This window comes from Pristiophorus japonicus, unplaced genomic scaffold (assembly GCF_044704955.1).
Source record: "Pristiophorus japonicus isolate sPriJap1 unplaced genomic scaffold, sPriJap1.hap1 HAP1_SCAFFOLD_1148, whole genome shotgun sequence".
Classification (NCBI taxonomy): Eukaryota; Metazoa; Chordata; class Chondrichthyes; family Pristiophoridae; genus Pristiophorus; species Pristiophorus japonicus.
Window position 1 is genome coordinate 1 of NW_027250808.1, and position 13,628 is coordinate 13,628.

Sequence of the window (13,628 nt, forward strand, 5' to 3'; positions counted from 1 at the left end):
GGCGAGTCAATACTGAGGGGGCTGCGACACATTACAGGGGGACATTAATAAACTTGCAGAATGGGCATATAATCAGCAAATGAAGTTCAACACAGATATGTTAAGTCCTGACTCTAATGTACTGACTTACACCAGACACATGCTGAAGTCAGGGTCACTCAGGGCCTGCACCTTTAATTCCAGCTCTCCAGTGCTGCACTTGCCTGAGATCTCCCTTTATATACCTCAGTGGGACAGGTATGGAGTGTCTCCTGCAAGTGCACCCCTGGTGGTAAGGTATGCTTATTGTTACAGGTCATATCCAGTTACAGTCATGTATAGCATGTTAAGTACAGTTATATACAGTAATGTGAGATACATGTCATCACCCTCCCCCAAGGTCTCATTGCCTTTATAGATTCAGTCTCTCAGGTGGTCTGCGCTCTCGCATGGAGCGTCTTAGTTGTGGTTCAGTTGTTTGCCTTGGTGCCTGTTTATCGTTCGGTGTGATTGCTGGTATCTCGCCTGGGCTGTCTGTTGAGACTGCCCTTTCCTCAGGTTGTTCCACCTGTCTGTCCACCAGGTGTGGTGTGAGTTCCACATTGTAGTCTGCCTCTGGTTCTTCAGTGTTATCAGTGAATCTACTTTTTACTTGGTCTACATGCCTCCGGCAGGTTTGGCCATTTGTCCATTTGTACAACCAGTAGCCTGTTTCCCTCTTTGCCTGTTACTGTCCCTGCAAGCCATTTGCGACCCCTGCCATAGTTTAGCACAAACACTTTGTCCCCTATCTCATTCCACCTCCCCCTCGAATTTTGGTCATGGTACTCAGTTAGCTTCCGGCGCTTTGCCTCAACAATTTCATGCATGTCTGGGAGGATTAACGAGAGCCTAGTCTTTAAGGTTTGTTTCATCAATAGTTGCGCAGGGGGAACCCCAGTCAACGAGTGCGGACGAGATCTGTATGCCAGCAGCAGTCGCGACAGGCGGCTCTGCAGCATGGGACCTTGGATTCTGAGCATGCCTTGTTTAATGATCTGCACTGCTCACTCCGCCTGGCCATTGGAGGCCGGCTTGAAAGGTGCCGTCTTAACGTGATTTATACCATGGTCAACTATAAAATCGTGAAATTCTGCGCTGGTGAAGCACGGACCACTATGACTGACCAATATGTCAGGAATGCTGTGCATTGCAAGCATGGTTCTAAGGCTCTCCACAGTGGTGGAGGTGGTGCTCGAGTTTAAAATGGTGCACTCGATCCATTTTGAAAATGCATCAACGACTATGAGGAACATTTTGCCCATGAATGGGCCCGCATAGTCTACATGCACCCGCGACCACGGTTTAGGGGGGCCTCCCTGGGGGCATTACTGAGTTGGGCACAAATGGTGCACCTTCGGACGCAGAGCTCCAAGTCCATGTCAATGCCAGGCCACCAGACGTGGGATCTGCCTATAGCCTTCATGAGAACGATCCCCGGGTGCTCGTGATGGAGCTCCCGGACAAATGCCTCTCTGCCTCGCAGAGGCATAACTACTCGGCTGCCCCACATCAGGCAGTCTGCCTATAGTGATAGCTCATGCATGCGCCTGTGAAAGGGTTTTAATTCCTCGGGGCAGGCATCGCGAGCCTCTGCCCAGTCACCGGTTAGGACACATCTTTTAACTAGAGATAACGTGGGGTCGCTGGCCGACCAGGCTCTGATTTGGCGAGCCGTCATGGGCGAACCTGTGGACTCAAAGGCATTGATTGCCATGACCATCTCACAGTCCTGTTCATCGGACCCTTCCGTGGTCGCCAGGGGTAGCCTGCTGAGCGCGTCGGCACAGTTGTCTGTGCCTGGTCTGTGCCTTATGGTATAGTCGTAGGACGCCAGCATGAGTGCCCACCGTTGAATTCGCGCCGAGGCGTTGGCGTTTATTGCCTTGCACTCAGATAGGAGGGACGTGAGGGGCTTGTGGTCGGTTTCTAACGCGAACTTGGCCCCGAAAAGGTATTGGTGCATCTTTTTGACACCGTACACGCACGCGAGCGCCTCCTTCTCTACCATTCCGTACCCGCGCTCCGCCCGCGAAAGTGACCTGGAGGCATAAGCTATGGGTTGTAATTTGCCCGCACTATTGACATGTTGTAAAACGCACTCGACCCCGTACGCTGACGCATCGCATGTGAGAACTAGCTTTTTACCTGGGTCAAAGAAAGTCAAAACACTGTTGGAACACAGAAGGTTGCGTGCCTTATTGAAGGCGCGTTCCTGGGCGTCCCCCCAAAACCAATCGCACCCCTTCCTGAGTAGCACATGGAGAGGCTCCAGCAGCGTGCTTAAGTTCTGCATAAAGTTCCCAAAGTAATTGAGTAGCCCGAGAAAGGCACGCAGTTCTGAGACATTCCGGGGCCTGGGTGCCAGGCGAATCGCTTCTGTTTTGGACTCTGTTGGGCGGATTCCATCAGCGGCAATCCTTCTGCTCAAAAATTCAACCTCGGGTGCGAGAAACAGGCACTTGGATTTCTTAACTCTTAGGCCTACCCGATCCAATCGACTTAGTACTTCCTCAAGATTGCGGAGATGGGAGTCGGTGTCCCTGCCCGTGATGAATATGTCATCTTGAAACATAACCGTCCCTGGGATGGACTTGAGCAGACTCTCCATGTTGCGCTGGAATATGGCAGTTGCCGACCTGATGCTGAATGGGCATCGATTGTACATGAAAAGGCCTCGATGTGTGTTGATGGTGGTGAGTAGCTTAGACTCTTCGGTCAGTTCTTGCGTCATATACACAGATGTGAGGTCAAGTTTCGTGAAAAGTTTACCTCCAGCCAACGTGGCAAATAAGTCCTCCGCTCTGGGCAGCGGGTACTGGTCCTGTAGGGAGACTCTGTTTATGGTAGATTTGTAGTCCCCACAGATTCACTCCGATCCATCAGGCTTCATGACTGGGACGATGGGACTTGCTCAGTCTCTGAATTCCACAGGTGATATAATGCCTTCCCGCAGAAGCCGGTCCAGTTCGTTTTCAATCTTTTCCCTCATCACATAAGGCACAGCTCTAACCTTGTGATGGACCGGTCTGGCATTCTGTGAGATGTAGATTCTAACTTTAGCCCCTTTGAAGGTGCCCACACCTGGCTGAAAGAGATGTTGAAAATGGCTTAGAACTGTTGAGCAGGAGGTCCGTTCCTCTGACGACATGGCGTGAACATCATCTCATTTCCAATTAAGTTCTGCTCACCAGCTTCTCCCCAACAGGGCTGGGAGATCTCGGGGACAATCCACAGGGGAAGTCGGTTCACTGTCCCTTTGTGTGTGACTGAGAGCATGGTGCTGCCAAGGACTGGGACGATTTCTTTAGTATAGGTCCTTAGTTTGGTGTCGATCTTTGTGAGTTTTGGTCTGTTGCTTTTGTGCGGCCACAGCTGTTCAAATTGTTGAATGCTCATGAGGGATTGACTGGCCCCCGTGTCCAGTTCCATGTTGACGGGTATCCCGTTGAGTAGAACCCTCATCTTAATTGGAGGCGTCTTGGTGTAAGAACAGTGGACATTGATCGTGTTAACCCACTGTACCTCGGCGTCCCGTGCACTGTTCCAAATGTCTTCTGGTCCGCTTTCCGACCTTTCCGTCTTAATGTTCCCTGCAAGCTTCCTCTCGTACTCTATTTTCCCTGCCCTAATCAAACCCTTTGTCCTCCTCTGCTGAGTTCTAAATTTCTCCCAGTCCCCGGGTTCACTGCTATTTCTGGCCAATTTGTATGCCACTTCCTTGGCTTTAATACTATCTCTGATTTCCCTTGATAGCCACAGTTGAGCCACCATCCCTTTTTTATTTTTACGCCAGACAGGGATGTACAATTGTTGTAGTTCATCCATGCGGTCTCTAAATGTCTGCCATTGCCCATCCACAGTCAACCCCTTAAGTATCATTCACCAATCTATCCTAGCCAATTCACGCCTCATACCTTCAAAGTTACCCTTCTTTAAGTTCTGGACCATGGTCTCTGAATTAACTATTTCATTCTCCATCCTAATGCAGAATTCCACCATATTATGGTCACTCTTCCCCAAGGGGCCTCGCACAACGAGATTGCTAATTAATCCTCTCGCATATAGATATAGATATGTAAAGAGAAAAAGGTTAGTAAAGACAAACGTAGGTCCCCTGCAGTCAGAATTAGGGGAAGTCATAACTGGGAACAAAGAAATGGCAGACCAATTGAACAAGTACTTTGGTTCGGTATTCACTGAGGAGGACACAAATAACCTTCCGGATATCAAAGGGATCAGAGGGTCTAGTAAGGAGGAGGAACTGAGGGAAATCCTTATTAGTCGGGAAATTGTGTTGGGGAAATTGATGGGATTGAAGGCCGATAAATCCCCAGGACCTGATGGACTGCATCCCAGAGTACTTAAGGAGGTGGCCTTGGAAATAGCGGATGCATTGACAGTCATTTTCCAACATTCCATTGACTGGATCAGTTCCTATGGAGTGGAGGGTAGCCAATGTAACCCCACTTTTTAAAAAAGGAGGGAGAGAGAAAACAGGGAATTATAGACCGGTCAGCCTGACATCGGTAGTGGTAAAATGATGGAATCAATTATTAAGGATGTCATAGCAGCGCATTTGGAAAGAGGTGACATGATAGGTCCAAGTCAGCATGGATTTGTGAAAGGGAAATCATGCTTGACAAATCTTCTGCAATTTTTTGAGGATGTTTCCAGTAGACTGGACAAGGGAGAACCGGTTGTTGTGGTGTATTTGGACTTTCAGAAGGCTTTCAACAAGGTTCCACACAAGCGATTAATGTGTAAAGTTAAAGCACATGGGATTGGGGGTAGTGTGCTGACGTGGATTGAGAACTGGTTGTCAGACAGGAAGCAAAGAGTAGGAGTAAATGGGGACTTTTCAGAATGGGAGGCAGTGACTAGTGGGGTACCGCAAGGTTCTGTGCTGGGGCCCCAGCTGTTTACACTGTACATTAATGATTTGGCCACGAGGGGATTAAATGTAGTATCTCCAAAAGTGCGGATGACACTAAGTTGGGTGGCAGTGTGAGTTGCGAGGAGGATGCTATGAGGCTGCAGAGTGACTTGGATAGGTGAGGTGAGTGGGCAAATGCATGGCAGATGAAGTAAAATGTGGATAAATGTGAGGTTATCCACTTGGGTGGTAAAAACAGAGAGACGGATTATTATCTGAATGGTGACAGATTAGGAAAAGGGGAGGTGTAACGAGACCTGGGTGTCATGGTACATCAGTCATTGAAGGTTGGCATGCAGGTACAGCAGGCGGTTAAGAAATCAAATGGCATGTTGGCCTTCATAGCGAGGGGATTTGAGTACAGGGGCAGGGAGGTGTTGCTACAGTTGTACAGGGCCTTGGTGAGGCCACACCTGGAGCATTGTGTACAGTTTTGGTCTCCTAACTTGAGGAAGGACATTCTTGCTATTGAGGGAGTGCAGCGAAGGTTCACCAGACTGATTCCCGGGATGGCGGGACTGACATATCAAGAAAGACTGGATCAACTGGGCTTGTATTCACTGGAGTTCAGAAGAATGAGAGGGGACCTCATAGAAACGTTTAAAATTCTGATGGGTTTAGGCAGGTTAGATGCAGGAAGAATGTTCCCAATGTTGGGGAAGTCCAGAACCAGGGGTCACAGTCTAAGGATAAGGGGTAAGCCATTTAGGACTGAGATGAGGAGAAATTTCTTCACCCAGAGAGTGGTGAACCTGTGGAATTCTCTACCACAGAAAGTTGTTGAGGCCAATTCACTAAATATATTCAAAAAGGAGTTAGATGTAGTCCTTACTACTCGGGGGATCAAGGGGTATGGTGAGAAAGCAGGAATGGGGTACTGAAGTTGCATGTTCAGCCATGAACCCATTGAATGGCGGTGCAGGCTAGAAGGGCCGAATGGCCTACTCCTGCACCTATTTTCTATGTCTCTATGTCTACCAGCCGAGCTGCTGTTTTTCTGCACATGCGAGCCAGATGTCCTGTGTAGTTGCATTTTCTGCAATGGCTTGCTGAAATCGACACACCCTGGTTGAGTGCCTTCCCCCACATCTCCAACACAGACCGTTTCCATTGGTGGCGAAGGATGAGCTGCGTCTGGCTGATCTCCCTTGAGCTTCTCTCAATCTGTTGTTGATTGCTCACATTGTGGGTTGATGAGGTGTGATCGGCCGTTCATGTGGCCCTTGGTTTTGGTGGCTTCTGGTGCCACTGTCTGCTGTTGAAGGCCTGCTCTCCTGCCTTTGTCTGTGTGTGGGGGTAGCGGTTTGTTTCACAATGTGAACCCCTTGTTCCGATGCCTCGTTGGTTGTCGGACCCGAAGTATAGATCAGCCTCGTTTCTTCTTCGCCTGCCAAGAACGTCTGTGCGACCAGTGCTGCTGCCTCTAGAGTCAAGTTCTTAGTCTCTATAAGCTTTCGGAATAAGCCTGCTTGGTCTATTCCTTCAATACAAAAACCTCTCAGTACTTCTCCCCTTAGTTCATCGGAGAACTCACATGAACTAGCCAGCCTCGGAAGTTCCGCCACGAAGTCGGGTATGCTCTGGCCCACACAGCGTCTGTAGTTGTAGAACCTGTGTCTGGCCATGTGTAGGCTGCTCGCTGGCTTCAGGTGGTCTCTTACCAGTGTGCTTAACTCCTCAAACGACTTGCTTGCTGGTTTCTCGGGTGCCAACAGGTCTTTCATTAAAGTGTATGTTTTCGAGCCACAGCTGGTCAAGAGATGGGCTCTTCTCTTGTCTGCCTTATTATCGCCTAACCAGTCTTTGGTTACAAAGCTTTGCTGGAGCCTTTCTATAAAGTCCTCCCAATTATCTCCAGCATTGTATTTCTCATCTGTGCTATTGGTAGCCATTCTGTGAATTCTGTAACCCCGTAACTCGTCGCCACTGTAAAGTCCTGACTCGAATGTACTGACCTACACGAGACACAGGCTGAAGTCAGGGTCACTCAGGGCCTGCACCTTTAATTCCAGCTCTCCAGTGCTGCACTTGCCTGAGACTCTCTTTATATACCTCAGTGGGACAGGTATGGAGTGTCTCCTGGTGGTAAGGTATGCTTATTGTTGCAGGTCCTATCCAGTTACAGTCATGTATAGCTTGGTAAGTACAGTTATATACAGTAATGTGAGATACATGACAAGATAAATGTGAGGGAAAGAATTGAAAAGTAGGGAAGTTATGTTAAACCTGTATGGAATCTTGGTTAGACCACAGAGCACTGCGTACAGTTCTGGTCACCATATTATAAAAAGGATATAGAGGCACTGGAGAGGGTGCAGAGAAGGTTTACAAGGATGATACCAGAAATGTGAGGGTATATCTATCAGGACAGGATGAACAGGCTGGGTCTCTTTACTCTTGAAAAAAGAAGGCTGAGGGGTGACCTAATAGAGGTCTTTAAAATGATGAGAGGTTTTGATAGGGTGGATACAGAGAGAATGTTTCCACTTGTGGGGAAGAGCATAACTAGAGGCCATCAATATAAGATAATCACCCAGAAATCCAACAGGGAATTCAGGAGAAACTTCTTTACCCAGAGAGCGGTGAGAATGTGGAACTCACTGCCACAGGGAGGGGTTGAGGTGAATAGTATCAATGCATTTAAGGGGAGGCTGGATAAGTCTATGAGGGAGAAGGGAATAGAGGGTTATGGTGATAGATTTAGATGGGGAAAGACGGGAGGAGGCTCGAGTGGAGTATAAACGCTGGCATGGACTGGTCGGGCCGAACGGCCTGTTTCTGGGCCGTATCTCCCGTGTAATGGAATTCTGGGGGGAACCCATCAGGTCCTGGGGTTTTGTCGGTCTTTAGTGCAATTATTTTCTCGAACCCACTGCCCCCTCCAGCATTGGCTCCGTAAGGTGGACAGTCAGAGAGAGCAACCAGACTGTGTGGGAGGGAGGCAGGGAGGTGGGGTGAGGGGGAGTGAGGGAGCGAGACCGAGAGGGAGAGAGCGCGAGGGGGAGTGAGGGAGAGAGCGCGAGGGGGAGTGAGGGAGAGAGCGCGAGGGGGAGTGAGGGAGAGAGCGCGAGGGGGAGTGAGGGAGCGAGACCGAGAGGGAGAGAGCGCGAGGGGGAGTGAGGGAGAGAGCGCGAGGGGGAGTGAGGGAGAGAGTCAGGGGGAGAGAGCGAGCGAGAGGGAAAGAGCGAGCGAGGGAGGGGGAGAGCACGAGGGAGGGGGAGAGGGCGAGGGAGGGGGAGAGGGCGGGAGGGGGAGAGCGGGCGAGGGGGAGAGATCACGAGGGGGTGAGGAGAGTGAGGGGGTGAGGAGAGTGAGGGGTTGAGGAGAGTGAGGGGGTGAGGAGAGTGAGGGGTTGAGGAGAGTGAGGGGTTGAGGAGAGTGAGGGGGTGAGGAGAGTGAGGGGGTGAGGAGAGTGGTGGGGTGAGGAGAGTGAGGGGGAAGGGCAGGGGAGGAGATTGAGGGGGGAGGGGAGATTGAGGGGGGAGGGGAGAGTGAGGGACAGGAGTGAGGGGGGAGTGAGGGGAGAGTGACGAGCTGATGTCGCTCTGAGGCCTGAGTATTGAGTCGGGGGAGAGGGGGCAGAGTGTGCACAGATCACTCAGCGGGGGAACCAATTACAGACTCACCGAGGCAGACCTGGGTCCGGCAGGTTTTACTCTGGGCCGGGAAGCCGTCACACGGTGGGATGAGACAGGAGCGAGTCCGGATCTGCTCCCCACCTCCACACGACACGCTGCACGGTGACCATGGCGACCACTTGCCCCACACCAACCGATCTGCCATGGAAAGGGGAATATGTGAGAAACATTGACTGGGGCACGGACCCTCAGTGAGTGACGTAGACATCGCACAACACGCATTGTGGCTCCGTGACTCCTGCACCTTCCCCACGCTCCGCTCCGGGAGATCAGTGTCACCCGTCGGGAGATCACCCTCCGGAAGATCAGTCACCCTCCGGGAGATCAGTGTCACCCTCCGGTGGATCAGTGTCCCTCCGGGAGATCACCCTCCGGGAGATCAGTCACCCTCCGGGAGATCAGTGTCACCCTCCGGGAGATCAGTGTCACCCTCCGGGAGATCAGTGTCATCCTCCGGGAGATCACCCTCCGGGAGATCAGTCACCCTCCAGGAGATCAGTGTCACCCTCCGGGAGATCAGTCACCCTCCGGGAGATCAGTCACCCTCCGGGAGATCAGTGTCACCCTCCGGGAGATCAGTGTCCCTCCGGGAGATCAGTGTCCCTCCGGGAGATCAGTGTCCCTCCGGGAGATCAGTCACCCTCCGGGAGATCAGTGTCACCCTCCGGGAGATCAGTGTCCCTCCGGGAGATCAGTGTCACCCTCCGGGAGATCAGTGTCACCCTCCGGGAGATCAGTGTCACCCTCCGGGAGATCAGTGTCCCTCCGGGAGATCAGTGTCACCCTCCGGGAGATCAGTGTCCCTCCGGGAGATCATTCACCCTCCGGGAGATCAGTGTCACCCTCCGGGAGATCAGTGTCCCTCCGGGAGATCAGTGTCACCCTCCGGGAGATCAGTCACTCTCCCGGAGATCAGTGTCCCACCGGGAGATCAGTGTCACCCTCCGGGAGATCAGTGTCATAGAAACATAGAAACATAGAAAATAGGTGCAGGAGTAGGCCATTCGGCCCTTCTAGCCTGCACCTCCATTCAATGAGTTCATGGCTGAACATTCAACTTCAGTACCCCATTCCTGCTTTCTCGCCATACCCCTTGATCCCCCTAGCAGTAAGGACCTCATCTAACTCCTTTTTGAATATATTTAGTGAATTGGCCTCAACAACTTTCTGTGGTAGAGAATTCCACAGGTTCACCACTCTCTGGGTGAAGAAGTTCCTCCGCATCTCGGTCCTAAATGGCTTACCCCTTATCCTTAGACCGTGACCCCTGGTTCTGGACTTCCCCAACTTCCGGGAGATCAGTGTCCCTCCGGGAGATCAGTGTCACCCTCCGGGAGATGTCACTCTCCCGGAGATCAGTGTCCCACCGGGAGATCAGTGTCACCCTCCGGGAGATCAGTGTCCCTCCGGGGGATCAGTGTCACCCTCCGGGAGATCAGTGTCACCCTCCGGGAGATCAGTGTCCCTCCGGGAGATCAGTGTCCCTCCGGGAGATCAGTCACCCTCCGGGAGATCAGTCACCCTCCGGGAGATCAGTGTCACCCTCCGGGAGATCACCCTCCGGGAGATCAGTCACCCTCCGGGAGATCAGTGTCACCCTCCGGGAGATCAGTGTCACCCTCCGGGAGATCACCCACCGGGAGATCAGTCACCCTCCGGGAGATCAGTGTCACCCTCCGGGAGATCAGTGTCACCCTCCGGGAGATCAGTGTCACCCTCCGGGAGATCAGTCACCCTCCGGGAGATCAGTGCCCCTCCGGGAGATCAGTGTCCCTCCGGGAGATCAGTGTCACCCTCCGGGAGATCAGTGTCACTCTCCGGGAGATCAGTCACCCTCCGGGAGATCAGTCACCCTCCGGGAGATCAGTGTCACCCTCCGGGAGATCAGTGTCACCCTCCGGGAGATCAGTGTCCCTCCGGGAGATCAGTCACCCTCCGGGAGATCAGTGTCCCTCCCCGAGATCACCCTCCGGGAGATCAGTATCCCTCCGGGAGATCAGTGTCACCCTCCGGGAGATCACCCTCCGGGAGATCAGTGTCCCTCCGGGAGATCACCCTCCGGGAGATCACCCTCCGGGAGATCAGTGTCACCCTCCGGGAGATCAGTGTCACCATCCGGGAGATCAGTCACCCTCCGGGAGATCAGTGTCACCCTCCGGCAGATCAGTGTCACCTTCCGGGAGATCAGCGTCACCCTCCGGGAGATCAGCGTCACCCTCCGGGAGATCAGTCACCCTCCGGGAGATCAGTGTCACCCTCCGGGAGATCAGTGTCACCCTCCGGGAGATCAGTCACCCTCCGGGAGATCAATCACCCTCCGGGAGATCAGTGTCCCTCCGGGAGATCAGTCATCCTCCGGGAGATCAGTGTCACCCTCCGGGAGATCAGTGTCACCCTCCGGGAGATCAGTCAACCTCCGGGAGATCAGTCATCCTCCGGGAGATCAGTGTCCCTCCGGGAGATCAGTCACCCTCCGGGAGATCAGTGTCACCCTCCAGGAGATCAGTGTCCCTCCGGGAGATCAGTGTCCCTCCGGGAGATCAGTGTCACCCTCCGGGAGATCAGTGTCACCCTCCGGGAGATCAGTCACCCTCCGGGAGATCAGTGTCCCTCCGGGAGATCAGTGTCACCCTCCGGGAGATCATTCACCCTCCGGGAGATCAGTGTCACCCTCCGGGAGATCAGTGTCCCTCCGGGAGATCAGTGTCACCCTCCGGGAGATCAGTCACCCTCTGGGAGATCAGTGTCACCCTCCGGAGAATCAGTGTCACCCTCCGGGAGATCAGTGTCACCCTCCGGGAGATCAGTGTGCCTCCGGGAGATCAGTGTCCCTCCGGGAGATCAGTGTCCCTCCGGGAGATCAGTGTCACCCTCCGGGAGATCATTCACCCTCCGGGAGATCAGTGTCACCCTCCGGGAGATCAGTGTCACCCTCCGGGAGATCAGTCACTCTCCGGGAGATCAGTGTCCCTCCGGGAGATCAGTGTCACCCTCCGGGAGATCAGTCACTCTCCGGGAGATCAGTGTCCCTCCGGGAGATCAGTGTCACCCTCCGGGAGATCAGTGTCCCTCCGGGAGATCAGTGTCACCCTCTGGGAGATCAGTGTCCCTCCGGGAGATCATTCGCCCTCCGGGAGATCAGTGTCACCCTCCGCGAGATCAGTGTCACCCTCCGGGAGATCAGCGTCACCCTCCGGGAGATCAGCGTCACCCTCCGGGAGATCAGTGTCCCTCCGGGAGATCAGTGTCCCTCCGGGAGATCAGTGTCACCCTCCGGGAGATCATTCACCCTCCGGGAGATCAGTGTCACCCTCCGGGAGATCAGTGTCACCCTCCGGGAGATCAGCGTCACCCTCCGGGAGATCAGCGTCACCCTCCGGGAGATCAGTGTCCCTCCGGGAGATCAGTGTCACCCTCCGGGAGATCAGTGTCACCCTCCGGGTGATCAGTGTCCCTCCGGGAGATCAGTCACCCTCCGGGAGATCACCCTCCGGGAGATCAGTGTCCCTCCGGGAGATCAGTCACCCTCCGGGAGATTAGTGTCCCTCCGGGAGATCAGTCATCCTCCGGGAGATCAGTGTCACCCTCCGGGAGATCAGTGTCACCCTCCGGGAGATCAGTGTCACCCTCCGGGAGATCAGTGTCCCTCCGGGAGATCAGTGTCCCTCCGGGAGATCAGTGTCACCCTCCGGGAGATCAGTGTCCCTCCGGGAGATCAGTGTCACCCTCCGGGAGATCAGTGTCACCCTCCGGGAGATCAGTCACTCTCCGGGAGGTCAGTGTCACCCTCCGGGAGATCAGTCATCCTCCGGGAGATCAGTGTCCCTCCGGGAGATCAGTCACCCTCCGGGAGATCAGTCACCCTCCGGGAGATCAGTGTCCCTCCGGGAGATCAGTGTCACCCTCCGGGAGATCAGTCACCCTCCGGGAGATCAGTCACCCTCCGGGAGATCAGTGTCACCCTCCGGGAGATCAGTGTCCCTCTGGAGAGATCAGTGTCATCCTCCTGGAGATCAGTGTCCCTCCGGGAGATCAGTGTCCCTCCGGGAGATCAGTCAACCTCCGGGGGATCAGTGTCCCTCCGGGAGATCAGTGTCACCCTCCGGGAGATCAGTGTCCCTCCGGGAGATCAGTGTCCCTCCGGGAGATCAGTGCCACCCTCCGGGAGATCAGTGTCACCCTCCGGGAGATCAGTCACCCTCCGGGAGATCAGTCACCCACCGGGAGATCAGTGTCACCCTCCGGGAGATCAGTGTCACCCTCCGGGAGATCAGTGTCCCTCCGGGAGATCAGTCACCCTCCGGGAGATCAGTGTCAACCTCCGGGAGATCAGTGTCACCCTCCGGGAGATCAGTCACCCTCCGGGAGATCAGTCACCCTCCGGGAGATCAGTGTCAACCACCGGGAGATCAGTGTCACCCTCCGGGAGATCAGTGTCACCCTCCGGGAGATCAGTGTCCCTCCGGGAGATCAGTGTCACCCTCCGGGAGATCAGTCATCCTCCGGGAGATCAGTCATCCTCCGGGAGATCAGTGTCACCCTCCGGGAGATCAGTGTCACCCTCCGGGAGATCAGTGTCCCTCCGGGAGATCAGTGTCCCTCCGGGAGATCAGTGTCACCCTCCCGGAGATCAGTCACCCTCCGGGAGATCAGTGTACCTCCGGGAGATCAGTGTCACCCTCCGGGAGATCAGTCACCCTCCGGGAGATCAGTGTCACCCTCCGGGAGATCAGTGTCCCTCCGGGAGATCAGCGTCACCCTCCGGGAGATCAGTGTCACCCTCCGGGAGATCAGTGTCCCCCTCCGGGAGATCAGTGTCCCTCCGGGAGATCAGTGTCACCCTCCGGGAGATCAGTGTCCCTCCGGGAGATCAGTCACCCTCCGGGAGATCAGTGTCACCCTCCGGGAGATCAGTGTCCCTCCGGGAGATCAGTCATCCTCCGGGAGATCAGTGTCACCCTCCGGGAGATCAGTGTCACCCTCCGGGAGATCAGTCAACCTCCGGGAGATCAGTCACCCTCCGGGAGATCAGTCAC

At 54.2% G+C, this 13,628-nt stretch overlaps 1 protein-coding gene across 1 annotated transcript in view; it reads right to left on the reverse strand.

Moving 5' to 3' along the window:
• Positions 1-8,580: 8,580 nt before the first annotated feature.
• The window catches only part of LOC139241874 (uncharacterized), a gene marked incomplete at its 3' end in the record, with an annotated part of 72,446 nt that continues 67,398 nt past the window's right edge, over positions 8,581-13,628 (reverse strand). Inside the window, exon 5 of the mRNA XM_070870112.1 lies at positions 8,581-8,730. Within this exon, the coding sequence (XP_070726213.1) occupies positions 8,581-8,730 (150 nt within the window). The remainder of the gene's footprint in view (positions 8,731-13,628) is intronic.